Source organism: Eublepharis macularius, chromosome 5 (genome assembly GCF_028583425.1).
Source record: "Eublepharis macularius isolate TG4126 chromosome 5, MPM_Emac_v1.0, whole genome shotgun sequence".
NCBI lineage: Eukaryota > Metazoa > Chordata > Lepidosauria > Squamata > Eublepharidae > Eublepharis > Eublepharis macularius.
This window is the reverse complement of record NC_072794.1, coordinates 129,917,671-129,944,192: the sequence shown is the minus strand read 5'-3', so window position 1 is coordinate 129,944,192 and position 26,522 is coordinate 129,917,671. Positions and strand designations below refer to the sequence as shown.

The 26,522-nt window shown below is 42.4% G+C and overlaps 1 protein-coding gene across 7 annotated transcripts in view; it reads left to right on the top strand.

Moving 5' to 3' along the window:
* The window catches only part of PPFIA4 (PTPRF interacting protein alpha 4), a 194,075-nt gene that overhangs the window by 110,730 nt on the left and 56,823 nt on the right, over positions 1 to 26,522 (top strand). For all 7 annotated transcript variants that reach the window (XM_054979374.1, XM_054979371.1, XM_054979372.1 and 4 more), the window contains exons 5-13: positions 814 to 888; positions 6,309 to 6,410; positions 12,977 to 13,198; positions 14,195 to 14,341; positions 14,850 to 14,988; positions 15,557 to 15,636; positions 17,942 to 18,073; positions 20,633 to 20,695; positions 22,689 to 22,780. In XM_054979374.1, coding sequence (XP_054835349.1) covers positions 814 to 888; positions 6,309 to 6,410; positions 12,977 to 13,198; positions 14,195 to 14,341; positions 14,850 to 14,988; positions 15,557 to 15,636; positions 17,942 to 18,073; positions 20,633 to 20,695; positions 22,689 to 22,780 — 1,052 coding nt within the window. The remainder of the gene's footprint in view (positions 1 to 813; positions 889 to 6,308; positions 6,411 to 12,976; positions 13,199 to 14,194; positions 14,342 to 14,849; positions 14,989 to 15,556; positions 15,637 to 17,941; positions 18,074 to 20,632; positions 20,696 to 22,688; positions 22,781 to 26,522) is intronic.

Here is a 26,522-nt window from a genome sequence, read left to right as displayed (position 1 = left end):
TGTCTCAGCAAACTAACTAACCCCAAAATAAGATCAAGTGAAAGTATTACCTTTGGTCAGCATGTTCCTGCAGCATTCTTGCCAATCTTCCAATTTCTTTTATGAATGATCACCTTGAGCTTTGCAGAGGGATTTAAAATATAAGTACTGTGTGTCCCAGGAACCTGCTGTCTGGATAGAATTCATACTTGTTTGTACAGGTATTCCAGCTCCTGTTTCTCAATTCAACTTCCTGCCCCATCTGGGCCTGCATTTTGAAGGGGAAGATTGGTGTAGGGGAAGAGGGGCTTTTAAACTCTTTTTCTTTGTACCATATTCCTGCTGAAAATCTCTACATCCAAGGTGCATTTATCCCCAGTGGTTAAGACTTAACAGGACAATTTTTAGGAGGAAAGCTGGCTGCATTTTGTAAAAGAAAAATGTCCTAAAAAGAGTAACTACATGCACTGCATTAACTGCCTCAATAAGAGAACAATCCTAAGCAAGTCTACTCAGACTTCTGTGCAGGTCTATTCAGTGAGGCTTACTCCCAGGAATGTGTTCTTAGCGACAAAGCCCCCTGCTTAGTATTTGTTGTTATTTACTTAGTTAGATGGGAGTCAGGCTCCTGGAGTTGTGTTGTTCTTTTGAACCTTTCTGCTTTTCAGTGAGAATAGAGAGGCAAAGCAGAATTATCAATGAACCAAGCTTCTTGATGCTGGAATTTGTAATGTATGGGACCTTAGACCTATAAGTACCTAGGAATGTCGCTGAGGCATCTACCTTTGATCTGCCTTTGAATAAAAAAAAATCTTTCCTTTTTCTTGCTTTCAGGTGAGAGAGCGCTTGCGGGCAGCACTAGAGAGAGTAGCTACACTAGAAGAACAGTTGGCAAGTGCCCATCAGCAGGTAAATATATGATTTAAAATTCCAATGCGAATTTCACAGATGCTTTTCAAAAACTACAAGACTGCAACAAGAATATATCCTGTTGTCTGCTCCATAGTGCATAAAGAAGTAATATGGGCTGATTTGGTTGAAGTGTTGTCATCATATACTAATTAAACTATGTGGTATAATAGGGCAGAGGGGAAAGAGGCCTGAAGAATAGATAAGGGCAGTTTAAGAAGGAAAGAGCAATTCGAAAAATATTAGGAGTTTATTAATGAAAGGTAAACTTAAGTCATTATGGTGAGACTTTTTTAGAAAATTTCAGAAGACCAGTATGATTATACAAGGAACCGTGTAGAGTTTTGTAATCCAAAAAGAAACATTGCAAGATTGGGAAAGAAAGGGACAAGTGACTAAGTATGAATATACTGTAGTAATATGAGTATATCTAGAGGATGTTAGGAAAGTAAACAATCAAAATATAAAGTTAGCCAGAGATGCTAAAAGCTGCAAGAATGAATATTACAAGTGTGTTAGTGGCTAAAGAAAGGCAAAAAATGAAGTTCAGCCACTCTTCACGTAAAAAGAGCCTATACTGACAATTTACATCAAGAAGGTTGAACTCAGTATTAGCTTTATGTCTAACCATCCATGCATGGAAGGCAACGGAGTTTTCCCACATTTCTCTCTGTACCTACAGCCCCTTTTGATGATCGTAAAGACGGTTTCTAGTGTTATGGGACCTATGCAGAGGAATAAGTGCATGGGTCAGGGGTCTGGAGTGAGGAGGGACAAGGGGATGAAATCACCCTTCACCTCACCAGAGCTGCCCTTGAAGAAGAAGTGATTACACCCCTTTGTCCCTCCTTACTCTAGTTTCCCAGCCCACAAGGTTATTCTTCTGTGTACATACCATGTCCCCCAGGACAATATTTCTGGTAGTTGGAAGGGACTGTAGGAGCAGAGAAGAATGCAGGAAAAACTCCACGTTCCATACATGGATGGTTGGATATAGGCCTAAGTTTTTATGGAGCAACCTTTGAGATTTAGGTTGCAGGGTATGAACTGGTATGATATGGCGACCATGTTGAAACTAGAGGTGGGCACGAACAACAATACGAACAAAAAAAGAAAGCCACAAACAGCCAGATCAACTGTTCACAAGCAAGCTGTTTGTGAGGCCCTGTTCCTGACAAACATGTTCATTCCAAGCCCTGTTCCTGGTGTTCAACAGCCGTTTGTCAAGCCAGACAGTCTGGCACCTTTCAATCAATTCCCTTGGCAACAGTAGGCACGGACTTTCTGAACTCTGTCTGAACTCCTGTTGCCCTAGAAACCCCAATCTAAGCCCAGAGGCACTTCACCCCCAACAAGCAGCTGAGTGCAGCCTGTCGCAGTTTAAATTTCTCTCTCCCTGCTGCTGCAGCGTAGGAAGAGGAACATTTAAATCCCCCACTCAGCTGCTTGTCAGGGAAACCCCTGACAAGCGGCTGAGTGCAGCCTGCCGGGGTAAAATGCCCTTCTCCCTGCTGCTGCACAGCAACAGGGAGAGGGACACTTCACCCCCGACTCAGCCACTTGTCAGAGGTTTCCTGACAAAGTCTGTATCCCTCCAGCCGGCTGGAAGGAGGGAGACTTTGAAGGGAAGGAGGTTCCCCATGCCATTTGCAAACAGCATGGGGAACCTTCTTCCCTTCAGAGTCTCCCCCCCTCCCTCCCGCCGGCTGGAAGGAGGGAGACTTTGAAGAGAAGGAGGTTCCCCACGCTGTTTGCAAACAGCATGGGGAACCTTCTTCCCTTCAGAGTCTTCCCCCTTCCAGAGTCTTCCCCCTTCCCCCTCCCTCCCTCCAGCTGGCCGGAAGGAGGGAGACTTTGAAGGGAAGGAGGTTCCCCACGCTGTTTACAAACAGCATGGGGAACCTTCTTCCCTTCAGAGTCTCCCCTCCCTCCCTCCAGCTGTCCGGAAGGAGGGAGACTGTGAAGGGAAGGAGGTTTCCCACGCCACCGTTTGCAAACGGCATAGGGAACCTTCTTCCCTTCAGAGTCTCCCCTCTCTCCCTCTAGCCAGTTGGAAGGGGGAAGACTTTGAAGGGAAGGAGGTTCCCCACGCTGTTTGCAAACGCCTCAGGGAACTTTCTTCCCTTCCAAGTCTCCCCCCTCCCTCCCACGAACATGTTCGTGAACAGGGTCATGTTTGTGGTTGTTCGTGATTCCCTGTTTGTGGATGGCAACAAACAACGAACATTGTGTTCGGGTTTTTTCCCCTGTTCGTGCCCATCTCTAGTTGAAACTAAGCAGGTTGAGGTCTGGTCAGTGCCTGGATGGGAGATTACTTAGGAACCCATGTAGAGTAGAAAGGCAGGATATAAATCTCATAAATAGCCCCCCTCCCAAATTCCTTTATGGCATTTCATGAATGAAATCTCTGTTTTGTGTAAAAATTTGTCATAATGCAAATATAAAATCTGATATAGTGGGGATAAAACCTCCAAATACAGCCATCTCTGACTTAGAATCAGAGTCTAGGGGCCATGGCTAGATGGATGTGGGTAAACAATCTGAAACTGAATCCAGGTAAGATAGAAGTGATGTTGTTCATGAAGGTAGATGTTTTTGAGCAAAGAGTCTGGGTGTACTTCTGAATCCAGTCTTGCTTTTTCAGAAACAGGTTGTTGTTGTTGCCAGGAGTGGTCTCTGTCATCTACATCTAGTTCATCTTCTTTACTTTGTCAAACTATCTATGTTGATCCATAATTCTAAAACCTCCTCTTTGTAACCAGAGCTTGTTCAATGCCCAAGCTGTTTTGCTTGGGGTATTGTGTTTACAGAGGCTATGTCTTTGAATGGTAATCTCCCATAAGATCTTTGCTTTTACCACCTGAGTCCAAAGCAGACTGTAAAGAGTGCAGCCTGCCTGCCAGCTGGTAAGAAGAGCATGTCAGGAGACCCACTGTTTCCCACGTGCTTTTGATAACCTCCTACATGGGCTACAGCTGCGGCCAGCCTTGGAGCTCATGCATACAGCACAGGAGGAAAAACATGAGCCTTCCTGACTTCTGCTGCCAGGCTGCAAGATGTGTGTGTGTTCAAAACGTGGTAGCAGCCTTGTAGCTGGGGTTGGGCTTATACAGCAGTACTGATTTTACAATCTTTGTATTAGCTGCTTATTTGTTTGCAGATGCAATTCAAAGTGCTGCTAGTCTTACCCTTTAAAGTCCTTCTTCATTGGATGACCTGCCCCTTTTATGGAGCAGACAGGGAACTCACTCTCACCTGCCCTTTGTCTATGGCTTCTACCCAAATACACCCAGCACAGGAGGAAAGCCGTCTAGCTAGCCTGACTCCACTGCCAAATCCAGGGAATTCACAGAAGATTCACAAGGCCCACATGTATGTCCTCTCACCAGATGTCATTGCCAGTGTGTGAAAGCTGCACAGCATCTTCCCTGAACTGTTTGAAGGAAATACCTGGGTGCTGTATCACTGTTACCATTTGTGTTTAAAAAGGCACAGATTGTCACATTGATTTTTTTTTGTCATGCCCTGCTAGACTTTCTGTATTTCAGTGCCTCCTCCATACATACCTTTCAAGCAAACCAGATGGTCTGTGTTATTGGAAAATGTCTTAGACACTGAGCTACGTCAGTGTGTATAGTCCAGAAAAGCTAATGCACTTTGTCTCACCAATACCTGTCCTTTCTTCCAACTGGATCACAATGACATCAGGTAGCCATGTACAACCACTTCCTTCTTGAGCCTGGGAGCTAAACCTGTTAATTGCATGCCTTGATGGCCTAGCCAGATAATCTGTAGAGTTTTCCACAGGTCGAACTGGATGTGTTTTCCAAAGTACCTTGCAAAGAGCCCTGCCCAGTGGGTAACATTGTGGCTGCAAATCCAAACTGCTTTTATGACATCAGCTGTAAATTGTTCATCATACACTGGTGTCTCAGCCAACACTGAAAACTCAGTACACTGTGTCACGTGATTGAGTAGGTGCTAGCCTCACTATAGATAGGCTGCCTGGATGACACTTCTGTAAAGGGCTCTCTCTCTCTTATTGTGCATTTCTTTGGTGCATCTCACTCTTGTTTTGTGCACCTATTTTGCACATTTTACTTTTATTTAGAGCACCTGTCCTGCCTGGGCTGGTGTCTGTGTGGTGGTTTTGGGGCTCTCCCCCCAAACCCAATCTCAGGGCCACTGCCTGGCTCCGGGGTCCTGGCTCCACTGACAAAACCCATTGGTCAGATGCGGTGGCTGCCTGTTGGGGCACAAGAGGGGTGCTGTGGGCCACCCCCCACCCGCCGAGGCCGTGGCACCCTGGGGGATGGAGGGGAGGCAGTCCAGTCTGTAGGCCGTCTCCTGGGCCTGTGAGGAGGGGGCGGCCACCGACAAAAACCCATGTCTGGGGGTCCATCATTCCATTTTCAGTTGAAGATTCTCTTAAGTCCTTCCTGTAACTTTTTGGTGCTGTCTGTAATGCCTTCAAATGGAGCCATTGGTGGCTCCAGTTATATCCAATGGGGCTTTCCTGGGGGTGCTGGGTTTAGGGGTCTATAACTTGAAGATCCGTATTGCAATCTTCGCGAAACTTGGAGGGTGGCTGGAGGAGAGCCTCCTGAAGACTCCCTGCAAGTATGGCATCTCTGAGTATGAAGGGGACCATTCTAGGGCCCTGGGATCTGACGAACCATGAACCAATTTGTGAAACAGGCAAGTTTGTGAAAATTCGTAGTTCGTCAAATGGACCGAACCACGAATCTCAAAGCTCGGGATGATTACCTCTAGTAATCATACTGAGCCCCACCCCCACTCTCCCCCACACACACACTTGTCCCACTCCCCCTCTTGCTGCACTGATCATAGTGACAATGGCCTGGTGAAGGTAGAGCTCCCTGCATATTTAAAGTGGAAGGGGGTCCTTAATCATTCATCCTTTTCATGTAGTCCCAGGGTATGGACTGAAGGCATATTATGCAGCAACGTTGCTGCTGCTGAGCAGGATTGGGCCTGCTCAGTGACTGGATAAGAGAGGCTGCCTATAAATCATCTTGCATTCCAAAACTGAGGTATAAATAAATTCAATGGTCTTTGTTTGCTTAATAAGGCGAATGGTTGAAAATGGCATCATCTTGTGTCCAGATTCTACCATTCCCCACCCAACCGCATCCTCTCAGAACAAAACTAACTTTCCTGATTGCTATATGGGCATACTGGTACGTCATACATTGCATAATTTAAAATCCATTGTCTAACAAAACCTTTGGGTAGCAGTGAGGATTTCTTAATAATAGATAAAGAGGAGGTAGTAGAAGCTTTAAAGGCTTTGGTTGCAGTAGCAGAAGGCAGACCAGGTGAGCAGCTATCTATGTCTTCATTTTCATACTTAAGGAATCTTTATTCTTCTCCAAATACATTGAAGGTTTGTTTTGCAGGTGAGTGCTCTCCAGCAAGGTCCTTCTCAGAGGGAAGCCCCTGTGGGAGAAGATGACAAAAGGACTGAGGGAAAAGAGCCTGGTCAGAAGATGCTTTGGAAAGTGAGTGCTGTCCTGCTGTGAATAGGAGTCTGCTGCCGTGGGACAGTGATGGGAATTCCTGCAGTTTGGAAGAGTGCTTTTTATGCAGAGAGGATTCATATGATCCTTGATATTTTTAAACTCAATTATAAGCAAGTTGCGTAAGTGCCAATAATTTTAAAATGTAAAGTGTACATCGAACTTAGACCCCTCAATTCTAGAAGGCACCATTACTATAGTAATATGTCCACATTGCGACTTCCTGTTTGGGATCCATGGAGGTCTAACGCAGCTCCACTTGCGGAGCTGACCGGACTGCCGTTTTAACCGGCCGGCGGGGTGAAAATAGCCCGCGGCCGACTGCTCTCAGGCGGGGAGCAGGCAAAGAACGCTCAAGACCCTAGGGTGAGCTAGATCTCGGACGAGGGGGGGCTTTACACAACGAGTCTCCCCCCGATCCTTGAGGTCCCACCTTGCGACGGGTCGGCTATAATCTCTGCGGCAGTTTTGGGGCCAATTCGGCTGGCATAAGACCTACATACCCAAGCATCGATTGGGGGAAGAAGCTGAGAGGAGAACTTAAAATCGAAACAGCGATTACAACCCGAGAAAAGTGAAGAGAAGGTAAAGATCATTATCTTCTGAGACGGGACAGATTGATAAAAACAGAGAGGAAAAAAAGTAGATTTTTAAACTGCAACAGACTAGTGAAAAGGAGGGGAAGACTCGGCAGGAATCGAATTTAAAAAGAGACTAAGTTTAAAGAAGTTATTAAAGAAATGGGACTATTGTTTTGAATACCTGTGGCTTTGGAGCTGTGAGAAAAAGACACCATCGCGAGATCTGCTGTGGGAAGACGGGAGACAGGAAGTGCGTAATAACAATAGAGTGGCTGGAGAGAAGCGGCCCTTGCTGGAGGGCAGGAAGTAGGGAATCGCCATTTTTGAAAGGGGAAGGGTCGCGGCTTCAGCGGAAGAGGAAGTAGGCCATCTTGGATTACAAAATCATAGAGAAACCATAGAGAAAAGACGCCCGACATTTTGGACTCTTTAAAACTTAATTTCTATAAGAAGACCGGGACATTTAAAATAGAAAAACGTTAAATTTTACGCCACGGAGTTAAGGAAGAGAGCGGATTCGTGGGAGCGAGCTAAAGCAAGCCCCACGATGTCAAAAAAAGAGTGGCAATCGGCAATAGAAAACCTGGATAAAAACCTGGACAAAAAACTTTTAGATATGATTAAAGAACTTAAGGACACGAAATTGGAGCTGATAAAAGAGGTTAAAGAGGTTACACAGACAGTAAAATCGGAGCTGTCAGAAGTGAAAAAAGGTATGGAAACAATACGAAATGAATTACAAGGAACGCAGCAGAGAGTTAAAACAGTAGAAGACGCGATGGAGAATTTAGCAGACACGCAACAAACAGAGATGAGATTGGTGAAGGGGAGAATGTCAGTTGCAGAAACTAAACATATGGAGAAGCAGCTACGTTTTCGTGGCTTGCCAGAAGTGGAAGGAAAGTCAGCGCAAGAACAGATGACTGAGGTGTTGGCTGAGTACCTGGGGAAGGAGGAGGAGGAAGTTGTGGCTATCCTAGATGTGGCATACCGTGTGAATTCGAGAATAGCAACCCAGAGGAAACTACCAAGAGATGTGATTGTGCAGTTTACAACACGAAATATGAAAGAGAGGATTGTGACAAAACAGTTTCAAGATCCATTGGAGATTGATGGCAAGACGATTATTATAATGAAGGAACTGCCCAGATCAGTGTTACTGGACCGGAAAAAATATAAAGTGCTAATTCAGATTTTGAAGGACATGAAAATCAGGTACAGATGGGAGTTACCGGAAGGAGTGTCCTTTGAGTTTGGAGGGGCCAAAAAACGCATCAGATCTGAGCGAGAGATGGAGCGATTTATTAAGGACAATGAAAAAGACTTACCAACAAGATCATGAGTATGGAGTGTAAAGTATTATCTTGGAATGTAAATGGACTAAACTCACCGAATAAGAGGAAAAATACTTTTCACTGGCTACTAAAACAAAAATGTGATATTGTTTGTTTGCAAGAGACCCATATCAGAAAGCAGGATGTAAAATATTTAAAATCTGGAAAATTGGGCAAAGAATATGTAGCGGCCTCCAACAAGAAAAAAAGAGGAGTGGTGTTGTACATAAAAGAGGAGCTACAGCCAAAATTTGTTATGAGAGATGTGGAAGCTAGATTTGTAGCAGTGGAATGTATTTGGAATTTAAAGAGAGTGTTGGTAGTCGGACTTTATGCACCTAACGGTGCAAAAGAAAGCTTCTTTGAGGATTTAAGGAAGCATTTAGACGATCTTGCATACGACCAGATAATTCTTGCTGGAGACTTCAATGGAGTGACAGACTTGGAACTAGACAAAAAGACTACAACGGCACAAAAGAAAAGAGGACTATTACCAAAGCTTTTTTTTGAGTTGATTCAACAAGAGACTCTTGAAGATGTATGGAGGAGAGAATATCCTAAAAGCAGACAGTTTACCTTTTATTCTGCAAGGCATTCTACATTATCAAGAATTGATATGATCTGGGCCTCAAAAGACTTAGCATTATGGACTAAGGAGGTAGAAATAATGCCTATGGTAGGCTCAGATCACAACCCAATTATGTGGAAATTTGGAAAAAAGAGAAAAAGGAAAGCATGGAGAATAAATGAGGACTTGTTACAGGAAAGAGAGAATATGGAAATACTGAGAAGAGAGACAAAGTTTTTTATACAATACAACGTGAATAAAGAAGTACCAACCAATAAAGTTTGGGATGCTTATAAGGCGGTTGTAAGGGGCATACTAATGGACTTAAATGGTAGAGCAAGAAAGAAGAAAGAGGAGAAAAGACAAGAGATTGAGGAGAAAATAAAAGCCAAAGAAATACAGCTAAAAAAGAGACCAGGGAAAAAGAAGGTATACCAGGAAATTAAAATACTTCAAGAACAGCTAACAGCAATGAGCAATAAAGAATTGGAGTGGAATCTCAAAAGACTGAATCAAAAAGCGTTTGAGGGTGCTAATAAACCTGGGAAGTACCTGGCATGGCAATTGAAGAAGAAAAGGGAAAAGAAGATAATAAATAAAATTTGCGAAGATAACAAAACGTATTTGGAGCAGGCTACCATTAGTAGAGCCTTTTATAAATTTTACGCTAAGCTGTATAATAAAAAAGAAGTAAACAAAGAATCAATAGCGTCATATTTGGAGAAAACCAAACTTCCAGAAATCTCGGAAGCTTGGAGAAATAAGTTGAATAGTGAAGTAACTGACGAGGAAATAAGTAAGGCAATACAATCTGCAAATCTAGGAAAGGCGCCAGGGCCAGATGGACTTACGGCTAAATTCTATAAGACAATGGCTAATGAACTGGCACCATTCCTAAAAGAGGTGATGAATGGGGTTTTAAGGGATCAAAGGATTCCAGAAACTTGGAGTGAAGCGAATATATCATTGATCCCAAAAGAGGGCCAAGACCTGACTAATGTGAAAAATTATAGACCTATATCGCTACTCAACAATGACTACAAAATTTTTGCGAAGATATTGGCGGAGAGATTGAAGGGGTGGCTCTCGGAAGTCATAGAGGAGGAACAAGCAGGCTTTTTGCCAGACAGACAAATAAGAGACAACTTAAGGACAGTGATCAATGCTATTGAATATTATGACAAGCGTTGTGACAAAGAGGTTGGTTTCTTCTTTGTTGACGCTGAAAAAGCGTTTGACAATTTAAACTGGGACTTTATGTTTGCCACTATGGAAAAGCTACAATTGGGAGAAAGATTCATCAGAGCAATTAAGGAAATTTATAGAGACCAGACTGCAGCAATTGTGGTGAATGATGAATTGACCAAGAAATTGACGATAAGTAAAGGAACAAGACAAGGTTGCCCGTTATCTCCATTGTTGTTCATTTTAGTATTGGAGATTCTGATGATACAAATACGTCAAGATGATGAAATTCGTGGAATAAAAATAAAGGACTATTCATACAAGGTCAGAGCATTTGCGGATGACATAATGTTAATTGTAGAGGACCCATTGGAGAACATGCCAAGAGTGATAGATAAGATCAAGGAGTTTGGAGACTTGGCAGGTTTCTTCATTAACAAAAAGAAGTCAAAGATATTATGCAAAAATATGACTAAGCAGAAACAACAATTGTTAATGGAAACAACGGATTGTGAAGTAACAAGTAAAGTGAAATATTTGGGAGTCGAATTAACTGCAAAGAACATAGATCTATTCAAAAACAATTATGAAAAACTATGGACTCAGATAGAGAGAGACTTGATTAAATGGAATAGATTGAATTTGTCATGGTTGGGCAGGATTGCAGCAGTTAAGATGAATGTGTTACCAAGAGTAATGTTTTTGCTACAGACAATACCAATCATCAGAGACTCCAAACAATTTGAAAAATGGCAGAGGAAAATATCAGATTTTGTTTGGGCAGGCAAGAAGCCTCGAGTGAAAGTGAAAGTTTTACAAGATGCAAAGGAAAGAGGCGGAATGCAACTGCCCAATCTGAGACTTTATCATGATGCAATCTGCCTAGTTTGGTTGAAAGAATGGATGACATTAAAGAACAAGAAACTATTAGCCCTAGAGGGATATAAAAAAATATTTGGATGGCACGCATATTTATGGCATGACAAAGTAAAGGTCAACTCGATGTTCCTGCATCACTTTGTTCGGAGAAGTCTATACATAATCTGGAAGAAGTACAGAATTTATCTACAAGAAGGAACCCCTTTGTGGGTGGTTCCATATGAGGTGATAGACCCGAGAGCTGTTGATAATGAACAACAATGTTTAACGTATAAAGAAATAACTAAAACTGAAGCATCCAAACTTAGAATAAAGACACAAGAGGAACTATCACCTAACTACGATTGGTTCCAGTATAGACAGATCAGAGACTTATATAATTCGGACTCTGTAAAGGGAGGTATACGAATAGAGAATTCGGAACTAGAGCAGACCCTTCTTAAAGAAGATAAGAAAAGAATATCCAAGGTATACCAAGTACTGTTGAAGTGGTATACCGAGGATGAGATAGTTAAAACACAAATGGTGAAATGGGCTATAAACTTTAATAAAGAAATAACAATGGAGGCATGGGAATACTTGTGGAAAACTACATTGAAGACAACGACATGTATTAATATCAAAGAGAACATTTATAAAATGATCTATCGTTGGTACATGACACCAAAGAAGATTGCGCTAGGGAATTCGAATACTTCTAATAAATGCTGGAAATGTAAGAAGCATGAGGGCTCCCTCTATCATATGTGGTGGTCGTGTGAGGTAGCCAGGCAGTACTGGGGGGAAATAATAAGAGAAATGAGTGAAATTTTACAATTTCAAATTAATAAGAACCCAGAACTCCTGCTACTGAACTTGGGAATGGAGGGAATTCCAGCCCAACACAGGACGTTGATATTTTATATGACAGCAGCAGCTAGACTTTTGTATGCGCAAAAATGGAAAGTACAAGAAGTGCCAACTATTGAAGATTGGACTTACAAATTGCTGTATATGGCTGAAATGGACAAGATGACAAGAAAATTGAGAGATCTGGACTCAGGGCAGTTCAACACAGACTGGGAGAAGCTGAAACAATACCTGGAGAAGAAATGGGAGGTGGGAGGAAAACTGTGGCAGTTTGAGAACTACTGAAGTATTGAAGTAGAGGGGGGAGACTTTACCGGGGGGAGAAGAGATAAATGTGAATTAATAAGCAGTCAGATTAATAGATTGACATATATATAGATATATATAGGTTAACAAACAGAACATAGAGAAAATAATTAATTATAAGGACTAAATATAAGGAGCGATTAACTAACAATATTTTCTTTTTTTTTCTGACAAGTTTTGTACCAAACTGAATGTCTGAAGATATAGATGGGTCAAATTGATTGACTACGTGAGGAGAGATATATAGAACTATTATAAAAAGATAGAATGAGTAATATATATAGAGAATAAGTCAAATTGTTTGATATAAACGAATGTATGATCTATATGGTTTATGATATATAGAAATACCTGAAATTGAAAAATTGGGATAAATTGTTTATCTAAGATGGAAACAAAGGCTTACAGTTTGGGCATATAATGTTAAAAATAGTTAAGGATGTACTGCTTAGAATAATGGAGAATATATATTTGTTTTAGATAGAGGAAGCTAATAAAAGTAAGGGAAAGGGGACAAAGGGTTGGAAAGCTGTTGGAAGTCAACAAAAAGGGGGGGGGAAAGGGAGGGGGTTAGAGATGAAAAAATTGGGGAAAATTGAATGTAAATGTGGAAATAATGGATTCTAACCCAATAAAAATTTTTCAAAAAAAAAAAAAAGTAATATGTCCACATTGCTAGGTTAAAGAAGAACTGATAGTATCTACAGTGCTGATATATTGTCACGTGAGGAAGTAATTTCCAGAAATTTCACCAAGAGGGGAATTTTTTTCAGTGCTCTCACTGTGAATTGCAGTGAGTATTGTGTATTTCACTGGAGACCGACATCTTTTCTTGTGTTTTTACAGAGACTTCCTAATGGATCTATACACCCAGATGATGAGGCAAGTCGGTCTGTAGAACTGCAGGAACTTTTAGAGAAGCAAAACTTTGAGCTGGCACAAGCGAAAGAGCGGTTATCTGCTCTGGCTGCCAGTGTTGCTGAGCTGGAAGAAGATCTAAGCACCGCCAGGAGGGACTTAATCAAATCAGAAGAAATGAGCAGCAAGTACCAGAGGGACCTACGAGAGGTTAGAGAGTTCTGTTCAAACAGTGGAAATTATGTCATAGAAACCCTGGGTCCATTAAAAAACCTACTATTAAAAATTCTATCAGTTTACTCAAGTGTCACCAAGACACAGTAGCACTCTGAGCTTCTGCCTGCAGAAGACAACTATTGAAATAGCATCCAGGGGCTGAGTTATCCAACAGCAAAATAAAAAATGGCTATCATATGGAAGGGGGATTTATTTTAGAGTACTCTGTGTTTCAGTTCACGCCCCCTTCAGCCAATAACCTCAAACAGAATCAAGATACCAAAGCCAGTGATCTATAAAGAAATATGGGTTTATTGTGTATAGAACAAGCCCATGACACATATCACCAATTTCAAGGCTGAAATGTTTAAGGACCAGTTACATTGGAGGGCTTTATATACCCTCAGTACTGATTGTTTACAGAATAATTGCTATTTGTTTACAGAATAAAAGATCAAAAGGTTATTATAAACACCCTGTCAGAATGCTGCAAAATGACATATTTTCCAGAATACATGGTAACTGACAAGTTTGAGTGACAAATGAATTATACAAACATTTGAGAAGCTGAAGCCATATATCTTGATATGCTCCTGAGAAGGAATGCATTCAAGGTTAAAATCTTAATTTTAATAACCAAAACAAGAACATGTTCATACTTTGCTCAGTGACCCTTCTAACCTACCTGAGACCTATCTGACAAGCAGGATATCTCAGAGGAAGAATTGTGATACTAGAGCAAGGCTATCTTACGTGTCTGCATGCTTTGTGTGATGTCAGCTTGAATGTGTGCTCATAATAAGATTTTATGGAACGGGGTCTAAAAATCCTTTAACCCATATCAAGGTACCTCTTTGCTATGAAGCGTTCAAGTGTGGGATCTGGCTGCAGCAGACCAGAGCTTTCCTGCCCATGCTGTAATTCAGGAGGAGAGTTATGTCAGCTTAATAAACAAAAGTGAGTCATGTTCTTCACACCTTACACCCTCAGGCTTTGGCCCAGAAAGATGATATGGAGGAGAGGATCACCACCCTGGAGAAGCGCTATCTGGCAGCTCAGAGAGAAGCCACTTCTATTCATGATCTCAACGACAAACTAGAGAATGAGCTTGCTAATAAAGATTCTCTTCATCGCCAGGTAATGGGTTTTGGTGCCATGGCACCTGAAATACTAGTGGCAATCAGTCTGAGAGATACATGGGTGATGAGACCTATCTTTCGGTGCCCCATTTCCCTCTCAGCAGAATATTCTGTCTGTGCATCTTTTTCTTCTCATCCAAAAGAAGGGTCCCCCAAGCAGTACTGCTTGGCCTTCACTTTGGCTCTTTAGCTGGGAAACTGGGCCAGGTTGTCTCTTCATAGTATTAATCTTGGTGTGATGGAGACCACAGGCCCAGACTTCAATTGTCTGTAAAATAATACTGAGAGTTGGACAGGATTAAGTACTATAAAGCTTTTGTAGGAATATATCCTTGTGGAATAACATTTTTGGTGCACAGCTTTCTTGGACAGAGTCTGAGGCATGTGCAGCCACTGAATCAAGCACTCTTCCTTCAAAGAAGAGAGTGGCTGTAGGGCTGTGGTATTTTTAACATTTTAACATGGTGTTTTTAACATTATTGCTGCCATCTGGCATTGATCCACAGTGTGAGGAGAAGGCACGGCACCTCCAGGAGCTTCTAGAACTGGCAGAGCAGAAGCTGCAGCAGACAATGCGGAAAGCAGAGACGCTTCCAGAGGTGGAGGCTGAACTGGCCCAGAGGATAGCAGCACTCACTAAGGCAAGTGCATGTCCAGGAGCTGCCAGCAAAGCCTAGAACTAGAATTTCCCTAAGATGGAGGAGAAAGTTGGAGGAGGTGAAGACCTTTTCATTTAATTTTCTTCAGGTTATACAAACTTGCAATAAGAGACTGAGGCCCATTTAACTTGGTTATGCTATAATTGGGAGTTTGATGTATGTACATTTATCCACATGTTTAAGAACTGAGCTTGGGGCAGAGAATGTGAGCGATTCTTGTAAGCCCCTCTGCCTATATACTACAAGGATTACACTGAATCATAAAAATGCAGTACATCAAAATTCAGAGACTTACCCCGCCTTTCTTCAACCCTCATCTGGTACAAGATTATCTTAGGTCTGAGCTTAGCAAGAGTCCGCAGTCTGTTGCTTATACCTGTACTCTAGTGCAAGGCTTGAAAAATTCTGTTGTCTTTACATTCATTTTTGTTTGCCACCCACACAAATTTCCTGTAAATCCACCATGGATTTATGGAAGAGCATGTTAAGCCATATCTCCAGAGTTTGTAAGCATTGCCGCCTCCTTGGAAGACTGTCTTGTTTTGCACAGGCAGAGGAAAGGCATGGCAGTATTGAAGAGCGACTACGGCAGTTGGAGACTCAGTTGGAGGAAAAGAACCAAGAACTAGCAAGGGTAGGTTAAATTCCATTACACTACAGCTGCTTTGGTGATGATGATGTTGTGAAGAATGATTTTGGTATTAACTTCTGTATTTGTTGCTAGTTGTTCAGAACTGGAAAGTTTGTAACTAGGGGTGTGTGCGTCAAGATTCCGATTCGGGAAAAATACCCGAATCGGACCCGATCTGTAAAGATTCGAGATGTCTGAATAAGAGCCAGCATGCTGGCCCCAATTCCGAAATCCCAAATCAAAGTTTCCTGAAACATTCAGGTTGCTTCGGGAAGCTTTGGGATCAGGGCTGGCTTCAGTTGGCAGGTGGTGGCGATCCCACCGCAGAGGTGGCAGCATGGCCGCGCAGAGGCGGCTCCTGCCTTCCCCGCAGCCCAGCTGGCCGCTGCAGGCCCCGGAGGCAGCGGCATGGCTGCGTAGAGGCAACTCCGGCCTTCCTCGCCAGACAGTTGGCTGCTGCGGGCCCTGGTGGCGGCAGCGCAGTGGCAGAGGAACTGTCTCTGGGCCATTCCATCCCTCAAATGGTCACTGTGACGGTGGTGGAGACGGAGGAGGCAGAGAGACACAGCTTCCCCCCTCACTTTGCTATGCTCTGAAACTTTATGGAGTATACCGAAGCGATTTAAATATCCATCTCCCAAAGCGGCTTGCCATTTCGGGGTTTGGGGTTCCCCAATTTTTTTCCCACTTCGGGTAAACCCAAAGCAGGAAACCCGAATCTTTCGGCCATGCACACCCCTACTTGTAACAGAATTGTATGGTACAAACCAAGTGAGAAGATGACTGCTTGCCCCAGGTCTTCAACCACACTATTATAGCCCAGTTTATAAGGGATATGGTTTGATGGCTTAAAACTGGGGCAGCCAACCATACCGAAAGACCACTTCACACATACAAAGTAATGTGGTGCATCTCTTACAATCCTTCACTCTGATTGCACCTATGTACTGAATCCAAGTTCTGAGCTAAAATGTGTCTTTTCTCGAACTCTACTTCTGTCTAGATTGCTTTCTCTCCCTGCTGCATAAGGTCTGTTAACCAGACTGTTCCATGTTATCTAGCACTGATGATTCAGTGGCTGCTAACAATACCAGTTTAAAATGCTAGTTTTGTACTGGGGAAATAGTTGCCCATTTGTCATTCTTATAACCTAGAATAAATTTGTGCTCAGAAGAATTCATTTCTAATTTTCACTATAATAAATATTCACAGGGATCACTGTCTCTGCTAGTATAAATTAATGCAGCTGTACCTATGGCAGCTTAGAACATACATTCCTAAACCTTTTGACACTCACAGCTGATGAGGGGGCGCATAGCAGGGTTGGTTGGTTGTGAAGACATTTCTGTGTCAAGATGGGCTGAGAGTAGTGAAGGATAATTTCTAGTCTTAAAAAAAAAATTATAGCTATTTTTACAGCAGTCTTAAGTAGGGGTGTGCACCTCAAAAATTATTTGGGTTTCCCGCTTTGGGTTTATCCGAAGTGGGGAAAAAATCTGGAATTACCAGAATCTGGTATTTAGCTCACTTCGGTATGCTCTGTAAGGATTCGGAGCATACTGAAGTGAGGGGGAGCAAACTCCCCACCCCCCTGGGGCAAACCTACCCACCCCACTTACCTGGCTGACAGGGAGAGGGGAGGCTGATCAGCTGGCCGATGGAGAAGGCTGGAGCCAGCTCCTCCGCCACCTGCACTTCCTTTTCCTCCACAGCGGCCAGCTGGGCAGTGGGGAAAGCCGGAGCTGGCTCCTGCAGGGACTGCGCAACCTCCTCCGCCGCTATAGTGGCCAGCTGGTTGGCGGGGAAGGCCAGAGCTGGCTCCTTCGGGGCCCGCTCCACTGCCGCAACGGCCAGCTGGGCAGTGTGGAAGGCCGGAGCCAGGTCCTGTGGGGCCCGCACCGCCACCTCTGCCGCTGCATCGGCCAGCTGGGTGGTGGGGAAGGCTGGAGCCAGCTTCTGCAGGGCCCACACCGCCAACCTCTGCCACTGCAGCAGCCAGCTGAGTGGTGAGGAAGGCCAGAGCCAGCTCCTGCAGGGCCCACACCGCCAACCTCCACCGCTGCAGCAGCCAGCTGGGTGGTGAGGAAGGCCAGAGCCATCTCCTGCAGGGCCCACACCGCCAACCTTCGCTGCTGCAGTGGCCAGCTGGGCCCAATTTGGCATGCTGGGCCCGATTTGGAAATCATGAATCATTACGAATCAGGTCCAATTCGGGTACTCTACCTGAATCAGAAACCCGAATCGCACACCCCTAGTCTTAAGGCAAATCTGCTTGGAGTTGCTTGGCTGATCTTGATTTTCCTCACAGGCCCGTCAGCGGGAGAAGATGAATGAGGAGCATAACAAACGGTTGTCTGATACTGTGGATAGGCTGCTAAGTGAGTCCAATGAGCGCCTACAGCTTCACTTGAAAGAGCGGATGGCAGCCCTAGAAGAAAAGGTATGGCCCTGTTGTGGTGCAGTACTCAATTGGCGAAAGATAATTTTGCTGAGAATTATGATCTCTGAAGTGCTGTGAGTCTCAGAACAGCCTACAAAGTTGCTGAGACATTCAGTATATATATAAGTGGTACCGTACATGCTCAGGGCTTATCTAAATAATGCTCCCCTTTTGTTTATAGAAGGACAAATGTTGCAGTATAGGCCAAAGCAGAAGGTCCTAGAGAATTGCTAGGAGGAAAGGGGATGTCCTTGTTTTGCTGCTTTGGTTCCTGCCCATCTGAGTTTCTTTGCTCAGCTCTTAGGGCTGGATTTACATGGGTTTCTCACCAAGCCCAGAAGGGTGGAGGACTAGATGCTTTGTTGGCATGATTAAATTAGTTTCTTTAATAAACTTGAGATATATTTGGGCTTTTATGTTTCTCTTTTTGCATGTATCTACTCTGTGTTAAGTCATTGGTCCACTGAAGGTTCAGGGCAAGTATACTGGCATTAAAAGACAACTGTTATTTCTTCACGGGAAGAGGGAAATGCCTGGGCTAGAAGATTTGGAGAGTAATTTTGTTGTATTTTGCAAAATAATTGATGTGTGAAAGTGTGGTCAGGCTCAGGCCATTCAACTGAATATTGGTGAAATTACACAACAACCATAAGTATTTGAGAGTAATCTGGATAGCATACATATCTGCTAACCCACTTCCTACCTTGTAGTTCAGATGAACCTTTTAAGTGGTCCTACTGCTATCTTCCTCCTAGAATATAGTGATTCTAGCATCTGCGTGTATAAAGGCAGAGTTCCCTAAGCAGCTCAATAAGAACAAATGGTTCACTTCTGTTCTTATGATCCTTGTACGATGATTTGTCAGCTGTCTTGAATCTATGAAAAATAATCACTGTTGGCATACAGCAAAAAATTCTGATTAGAGTTCATAGCTATAAAGTACGTACTTGACTGCTCTGATCTCATTAAGGAGTCCCTCATCACATCAAGGTTTTCCATGGTTGTAGAGCTGTCTAAGAGGATGATTACTTTGGTAAGCTCTACAATATACATGTGACAGGAGATCCTCTCTGGGGCTGAATAGGAATGCCTCTGTATTTTAAACACTGCCATTAACTTTTCCATATCCCTTGTTATCAGGTGTTAGGAAAGGATCTCCACCAGGCTCTCAAATATCTAAGTTCAGCACTTTTTGTTCAGACTGTAAGTCTGTGTAGGCCCCAAACCAGGTTTGGGATACATACCTAGGCATTCTGTGTTCAGCCTGCAGTAGCCCAGTAATCCTATTTTGTTACACTGCCAGTGTGAGGGCCGGCATAGTCGGCACAGTGGTGATGAGATGAGATGTTGGAATACCTTCTCCTATGCTAGTTCCTGCCTTTTTTGGGGGAAGTACTTTTTGTGCTAACACATTACTGGGAAAGCAGAGGTAACTTGCATGCATTTGTGCCATCAGACATAGAGCGCGTAGCAGTCATCTGATTGGGTTCACCTGTTTCCTGAATCCCAGAATGAATGCTCTGTGTCCATAAGCTTCTGGTGAAAGGAAACTGGCTTTTCCTTGCATGAACTCAGTACCATCTATAGCAAAATCTCCTCCTCTAGTTAATGAGTCTAGAATTTAGGGCACTGATGGGCCCTTACCTCTTGTATTACTTCATTTATGCTAGTGCTGAATAATAATAGCATTCCATAAGCATTACATCCAGGTGTAAGTGATTTTATGTGTGTTCAGGGAAAGATGTTCTCGTCTAATTGTTGCCTATCTGGGAAACAGTTCTCCTGTAGTGCTATCCAGTTTATAATGTTGGCAGGAAGAACACTGGTCAGCTGTGACAGTAGCAGATTTAAATGACCTTTGCTGCTTTCCCCATACCATCTGCCTTCCATAATGCTAATCAAAATGTTTGTCTTAAGGACTGAAAACATTTCGCATACATGATGTCAGTAATTTATTTATTGTTTTTGCCTTGCTTTCTCTGCCAGTGCTCAGAGCAGTTCACAAAACATTTAATAAAAGCAATTCTAATATCTACAACAGCCTTACAAGATAGGTCAGTTTTGTTACTTAATTGGGATTTTGTAAATATTATTGATCTATGATTACAGTAGGCGTAATTCACAATTATAAACCAGTTTCCCCCAAATAGTTGCTAAACTTGTTAACTTTTTCTGGCATTGTCCCTGGAGACCCCAATAACTATTCTAGAAGGTGCACTACTGATAAGACTTCTGGCTCACCCACTCCCACTGTTGTTCTGCTGCACAGAACTGTACTTTTCAGTGGAGGATGGTTACATGAATACCAGCTTTGCCCGCAGCACTGCAAATTAGTTGTCTGATGATTAGACATGGTATGAGTTAATTGCTCTTGGGGTCCCTAAAGGCAGCCTGTGGCCAAAGTGCAGGTGTCATGAATGTTGCCTGTGCCAGTCATGCTAGGAATATCTCCTGTCTTTTCTGATAAGTAGCTTTTCAGTGTCGGCCCCTTGAGATTTTTTTCTCTGATTGATCCATGTGACCCCCCCCCTTTGTAATTACTCATTTTTGCTTTTCAAGAACACATTGTTACAAGAACTGGAAAATACCCAAAAACAGATTGAAGAGCAGCAACATGACAAGGTAAACACCTTTCCAAGGCACACTGCTAACATCGTCAAGCATGCGTGTCAGTTAATAGGCATTTTTAGTGCCTTGAAAAAAAGCACTGGTGTTGCATGTCTGGAATATGATTTTATCATTATTGCCAGTAGTTCTACTAACACTAATTGTCTTAGGTGGTTATAAGTCGCTGTGCATCCCTGCTGGCTCCTCATTCATAGTGAAGAAGATTTAGAGCCAAACTACAGGTGACGCCTTACACAGGTTCGATACTTGTCAGCTTCCCTCAAGTTTTGATGGGAAATGTAGGCGCCCTGGTTTTACAGCTTGGCTCTCCATTACAGCTGCAAGACCAGGATGCCTACATTTCCCATCAAAACTTGAGGGAAGCCAACTAGTGTCCAACCTGTGTAAGACGTCACTTGTAGTTTGGCTCTGAGCCTAAACTGCATTCTTCTTCTGTTAACAATGCAATTTAATTTAGGACTGTGTTGCTCCTGTTATGTCCAAATGACATAAGAACAAGTTAAAACCTCTGTGAAACACAGTGCTTTCCAAATGAAAACAAAATAGAAACGAAGATATATACCAACTATTATAAATAATGCTTTAATTATACTTAGTAGTCCAAAAGTAGCTGATAGTGTACAGTAACATTTAGAAAGCACTGTGTTTCACAGTGGTTTATCTTGTTCTTGTGTTGCTCACACTGTGATTCCTCTGGTATTACTGTCCAAATGACATGGCACTGCATATTTAATATAATGTTAGCAGAAATAGCATCTGTATTATGTCAGAAAGCTAAAATATGAATAACAGATAAGTTGTACCTGAGATGCTTGGATGTGTTTATGAAGGCCAAAGTCTGCCAAGCAATGGTGGTGGTGTTTTTGCTTTGATCTAGCTTCTACTGACTTCCCATTGAACTAGAGCACTTAGTTTAATGAATTATCATTGGACCACCTATTGTGACCATGAATATTCAATTAGGGAAGCCAGTCATTAGTAAGAGGAAAGACTGGAAGCCTTTTCAGATGATCTTTTTGTACAATAGATGAATAATTGTTAATCATTTTGAGTCTGTGCTTTTGTTTCACAGATTTTTTGAGTCACAATACTTTTTTACTGGTCAAATAATCCTTCCCTGGCTGTTACAGGATCCTATTGGATAGTGTTATGATGGCAATGGTTATAAGAAACTATTTGCCTGTACTTCTCTGGCTAATTTGTCTCTAATGAGCAGAGCCAAATTCCCAATTTGACTGTCTCAAGACTCTCTTGTAACAATTTGCTTTTCAGTACATTGATGGATGTGGCATCCCCCCCAATTTACAGCAACAGCACAAGTACTTCTCCTTTTTTTTACATGGAGGTCCAAACTCAGATTGCTGTTCTGAAATTCTCCAATAGTGAAAATTGTTCAAGGTTTAAAACAATACGTTTTGTATAAAAAGTGGTATGGTGGGAGGGAAAACCAGCAGCAGCAAAATGCCCCCTGCAGTAGAGCTGTATTGCAGTAGCAAGCCTGTTGCACCCCCCTGTCTAAATGTGTGGAAGAGAAATTGTGCCATTATCTCTATAATGAATACGATTATTAAGAAAAATCAGAGTTGAGGCTTGCTCTCAGTGATTATCTGAATAAGCCTTGGTTGGGGGGAGAGGTTAGTTCTGTGGATTGCTCACTTGAACTATCCATTGCTGATATGCTTGTAGACATTCTCTGAGCAATATCAAGAACACATCCAGTGCACGAATGATATTGCTTTTCCTTCATGTAACATCCAAGAACCAAGAAGTACCTGCTTTACGTTCTTTTGTCAGCATCTTTGTCCCAGATACTTTTGCTTCCGTGTTTTACCTTCAGAATGATCATCTACCATTACCTGCATGAAATTTGCCTGCAACTTATGTGCTAAACATGTTTGAAATGGTTGCTTTTTATGGAGGTTTTCACTGGGAAAACGATTGGTGATACTGACTATAGACAAACCATTTCTTTTTTTATTCTGAACAGAGAAGGCTGTCAGATGAAATTGAGAAACTGAGATTAGAAATTGACCAATTAAAGACAAGAAGTGGATCTTTTATTGACAGCGTCCATACAAGGTAAAGATGTCCTGTTATTTTTCATGGCACAGCAAAATGTTCAGGGAGTTGAAAAGTTAACCTGTCAAGTGCCACCAAGAGAAAATGCTGTGCCAGAGAATTTCCTCTCTGGAGTGGGGGCTCAGGCTGTGTTGTTGTAGTTGCAGCATTTCCATCTGGATGATATATCACACCTCTAAGTTTTTGCACAGTGAAGCAGAAAGAACCATCAAGTCTTCATTCGTATGTGAGAACATTCTTTCCAGCATATTTGTTGTCTTACATTACTTTACTAAGTGCTACTTGGTGTCTCCTCCTCCTCACTATATTTTAGGGTCTTGGAGTTTAAAGATTGTCATGGCTGAATCCAAGTGGGGAACTCATAAACTGTGTCCACTTTAATAAGACATGAAGTACAGGCAATCATTCCTGTTTACATGCTGATTGTGTCCTGACAGAGCCTACTTAGTGGTAATCCCTTGTTCCACTGGGTTTTATTTTTATTTATTTCTAGCTATAAGAATTTTTACATAGATTTTTTTTAAAAGCATGGCAAAAACACCCACATAAATATCAGTCAGGGCTCAGAGGCAGCGCCCCCAAAGGTGTATTGCTGCTGAATTGTATACTGCTTCCTGCAGTATCTTCACCCTTTCTTCCTTTCACCCAGAGGCAACTGTTGAGGGGAGAGATTTGCCCCTATTTATGTGCCTGAGGAAAATGACCTAACTCAACACAATTACTTGCCCTCCTGCTGTTCTTTGTTAGGGTTGGCATCCAATAGAGTACTCTCTGCTGCTGAGAATCGTGTCTTCTTATGATGTGACCAAAGTACAACAGTCTTAGTCTTGTCACTTTAGCTTCTAAGGAGAAATCAGGCTTGATTTGATCTAGTACCCACGTATTTGTCTTTTTGGCTGTAAAGTCGAAAGAAAATGCTGGCTTCCTGAGAAACCCTCAAACCAGTGACCAGAAAAAAGCCCAAAAAAAACCCCCACAGTCATAAATGGTCACACAAGAAAAAAGCCCACATGGAAAAATTGACCCTGGTTTTTTTTCTGTGGGCTTTTTCCCCATGAGCTTTTTTCCTGTGGGCTTTTTCCCTAGAACCCCTCAAACCACCTCCAGCTGAAAGAGCAGTGCTCTTCCCTGTGCCAGAGAAGAATATTCTCTGGAAAAATCAATAATGCTAGGAAAAGTGGAAGGCATCAGGAAAAGAGGAAGACATAAAACAAGATGGCTTGACTCAATAAAAGAAGCCACGTCCTCCATTTTGCAGGATCTGAGCAAGTCTGTTAAAGATAGGACATTTTGGAGATCTTTCATTCATAGGGTCACCATAGGTCGGAGGCAACTTGTCGGCACATAACACACACACATTAACAGAGAGCCCCCCATTTGTACTCCCACATATCTACATAGAGGGAACTTACTTTATTAATCAGGGTGTCTACATAAAACCTTTACAACTTTGAATAAGTACTGCTTCCAAATGAGGTCACATAACCTAACACTGTTTTTTGCATATGGTAAAGCAACTTAGAAAGTTTATTACTGCAAAAAATTGTATTCTGGGGATCTGAAAACCCTCATGTCGTGTGAGAGATGGAACACAACATTGAGCAAACCTGATGTTACAGTATTGAAATTATATTCTCTGTGTGACAAGTGGGGGTGGGGGCAGGGGCTCGTGTTGAACTGGAGTTTGAATAACTGTATGTAAAAATAAACTATTAAACTTTTGGACATGTTTTATTCAATAAAATAAACTTCATTGCTATACGTTTTTTCATTCAATATTTATTGTGATTCAAAGTTGTAAAGGTTCCATGTGGACACTCTGTAAAATATACATGGACTTATAGTGTTCAGATATATGGCTGCTATTACAGGAGAAAAAAGTGCAAATAACAGAGAATGTTTCTGTTATTTCCTTTTTCCTCCACAAAAATACGAAACTAATAACATTTAGCGGGAGTTAAAATCTGGCCAACTGCTATTTCTGAGTGATCCTGTAGAGGGCACAACTCTATAACATGCATGTAGGTAGAGCAGATAAGAGAGCCAAACTTTTACAACTTAGCAGCTGTCTGTTGTGCTGCAGACTGACTGATGGATAGGAGGGAAGGCTTCTAAGGAGCTTTAGAACATCCAAAGGCTTTTTTGCATACATGCATTATTGCACTTGTGTGTGGTTTCATTTAGTATTTGTCTGCTTTATTTATTTTTTATTTACATCATTTATAATCCACTTTTTCACTGAGACTCGAGGCAGATTATGCAGTGTACGTAATTACAATCAACAAGACAGGACATTCAGTAAACAATGCAATAGGATTTGGATTGCTGAAACAGCTGAAACAAAACAAGCCTTAACATGACATGGTTAAATGATGAGGAAATTACATAGAAGGATCATACTTACAGCAACAGACAGTATGTACTATACACAGTAATATAGTCCACAGTCCCTGTGCATTTACCAAAGCATTTTTCTGAACCATTTTGTTGCAATACAGCCCTATTATCTATGTAAAGAAGCCCTCCTGAATAATTCAGTTTTGCATAGCTTACAGAAAGCCAGGGCAACTGATTGGACACTGTGTGAAACAGAATGCTAGACTAGATGGACTACTGGTCTGACACAGAAGACTGTTCATCTGTTCTTATGAATATGGGAGCCTTCCTGATCTCAACAGGCAGGCCATTCCATAAAGTGGGACCCACAACAGGGAATGCTCACATATGGACAGTTGTTGATTTTTGACCATCTGCAGGGTGGCACCTGCAGAAGGCCTTGCCCAGATGAGTAAAGCAGTTGTAGTGGAGCATAGGAGGATATATGGTTCTGCATATATGAAGGACCAAGGCCATGAAGGGCTTTATATTTGATAGCCAGAAATTTAAACTAAGCCTGGTAATTGATGGGCAGCCAAATGAGAGATTGCAGAATGTGATTAATATGCATGGTCCACCTTGCTCCTGATAATAATCAACCTGTGGCATTCTGCACCAACTGGAGTCTCCAAGTTGACTTTGAAGAGAGAACTTTGTAGAACGCATTAGAGTAGTCTAGTCTCAATGTTACCCTGGCATGTATTCAGGTGATCAGATCGGCCATGTCAAGGTAAGAGACTGTCTTCTGGGCTAGACTGAGTTGGAAGAAAATGCTTTTTGCAGCTGCATTAACTTGCATTTCTAGCAGTGATGTTTCATCCAGTATACCCTCTATGCTCTTAGCTGAGTCAGCAAGAGTCAGTGGAATCCCATCAAAAGTGGAGAGCACAATGTCCTTTAAGATCTCCGCCTTTCCAACTAGCATCACTTCTGTCTTTCCAGGGTCTAGTTTCAATTTGTTCACTTTTTGCCATTTAACCACATCAGTCAAGAGATTTGGATAAGGAGATATAGAGGTGGGTATCATCAGCGTATTGAAGACAACCAACCTCCAAACTACAAATGATTGAAAAGCATAGAGGGTAGAATTGTGTCCTGTGAAACTTCACAGGATAGGCCCCACACTGATGCTAACTGGTCTCCAACAGCAACCCTTTGGGTCTGGTTCATGAGGCATCATAGAACCAGTTAATGCACATCCCCTGCCTCCAAATGCCTCAACATGATGGCACAATGCACAGTATCAAAGGCTGCAGATAAATCTAGTAGGAGCAACAAAGAAGCATAGCCTTTCTCTACACTCAAACATAGATTTATTTACTTACTTTCGGTTTCTATTCCGCCCTCCCCGACTAGCAGGCTCTGG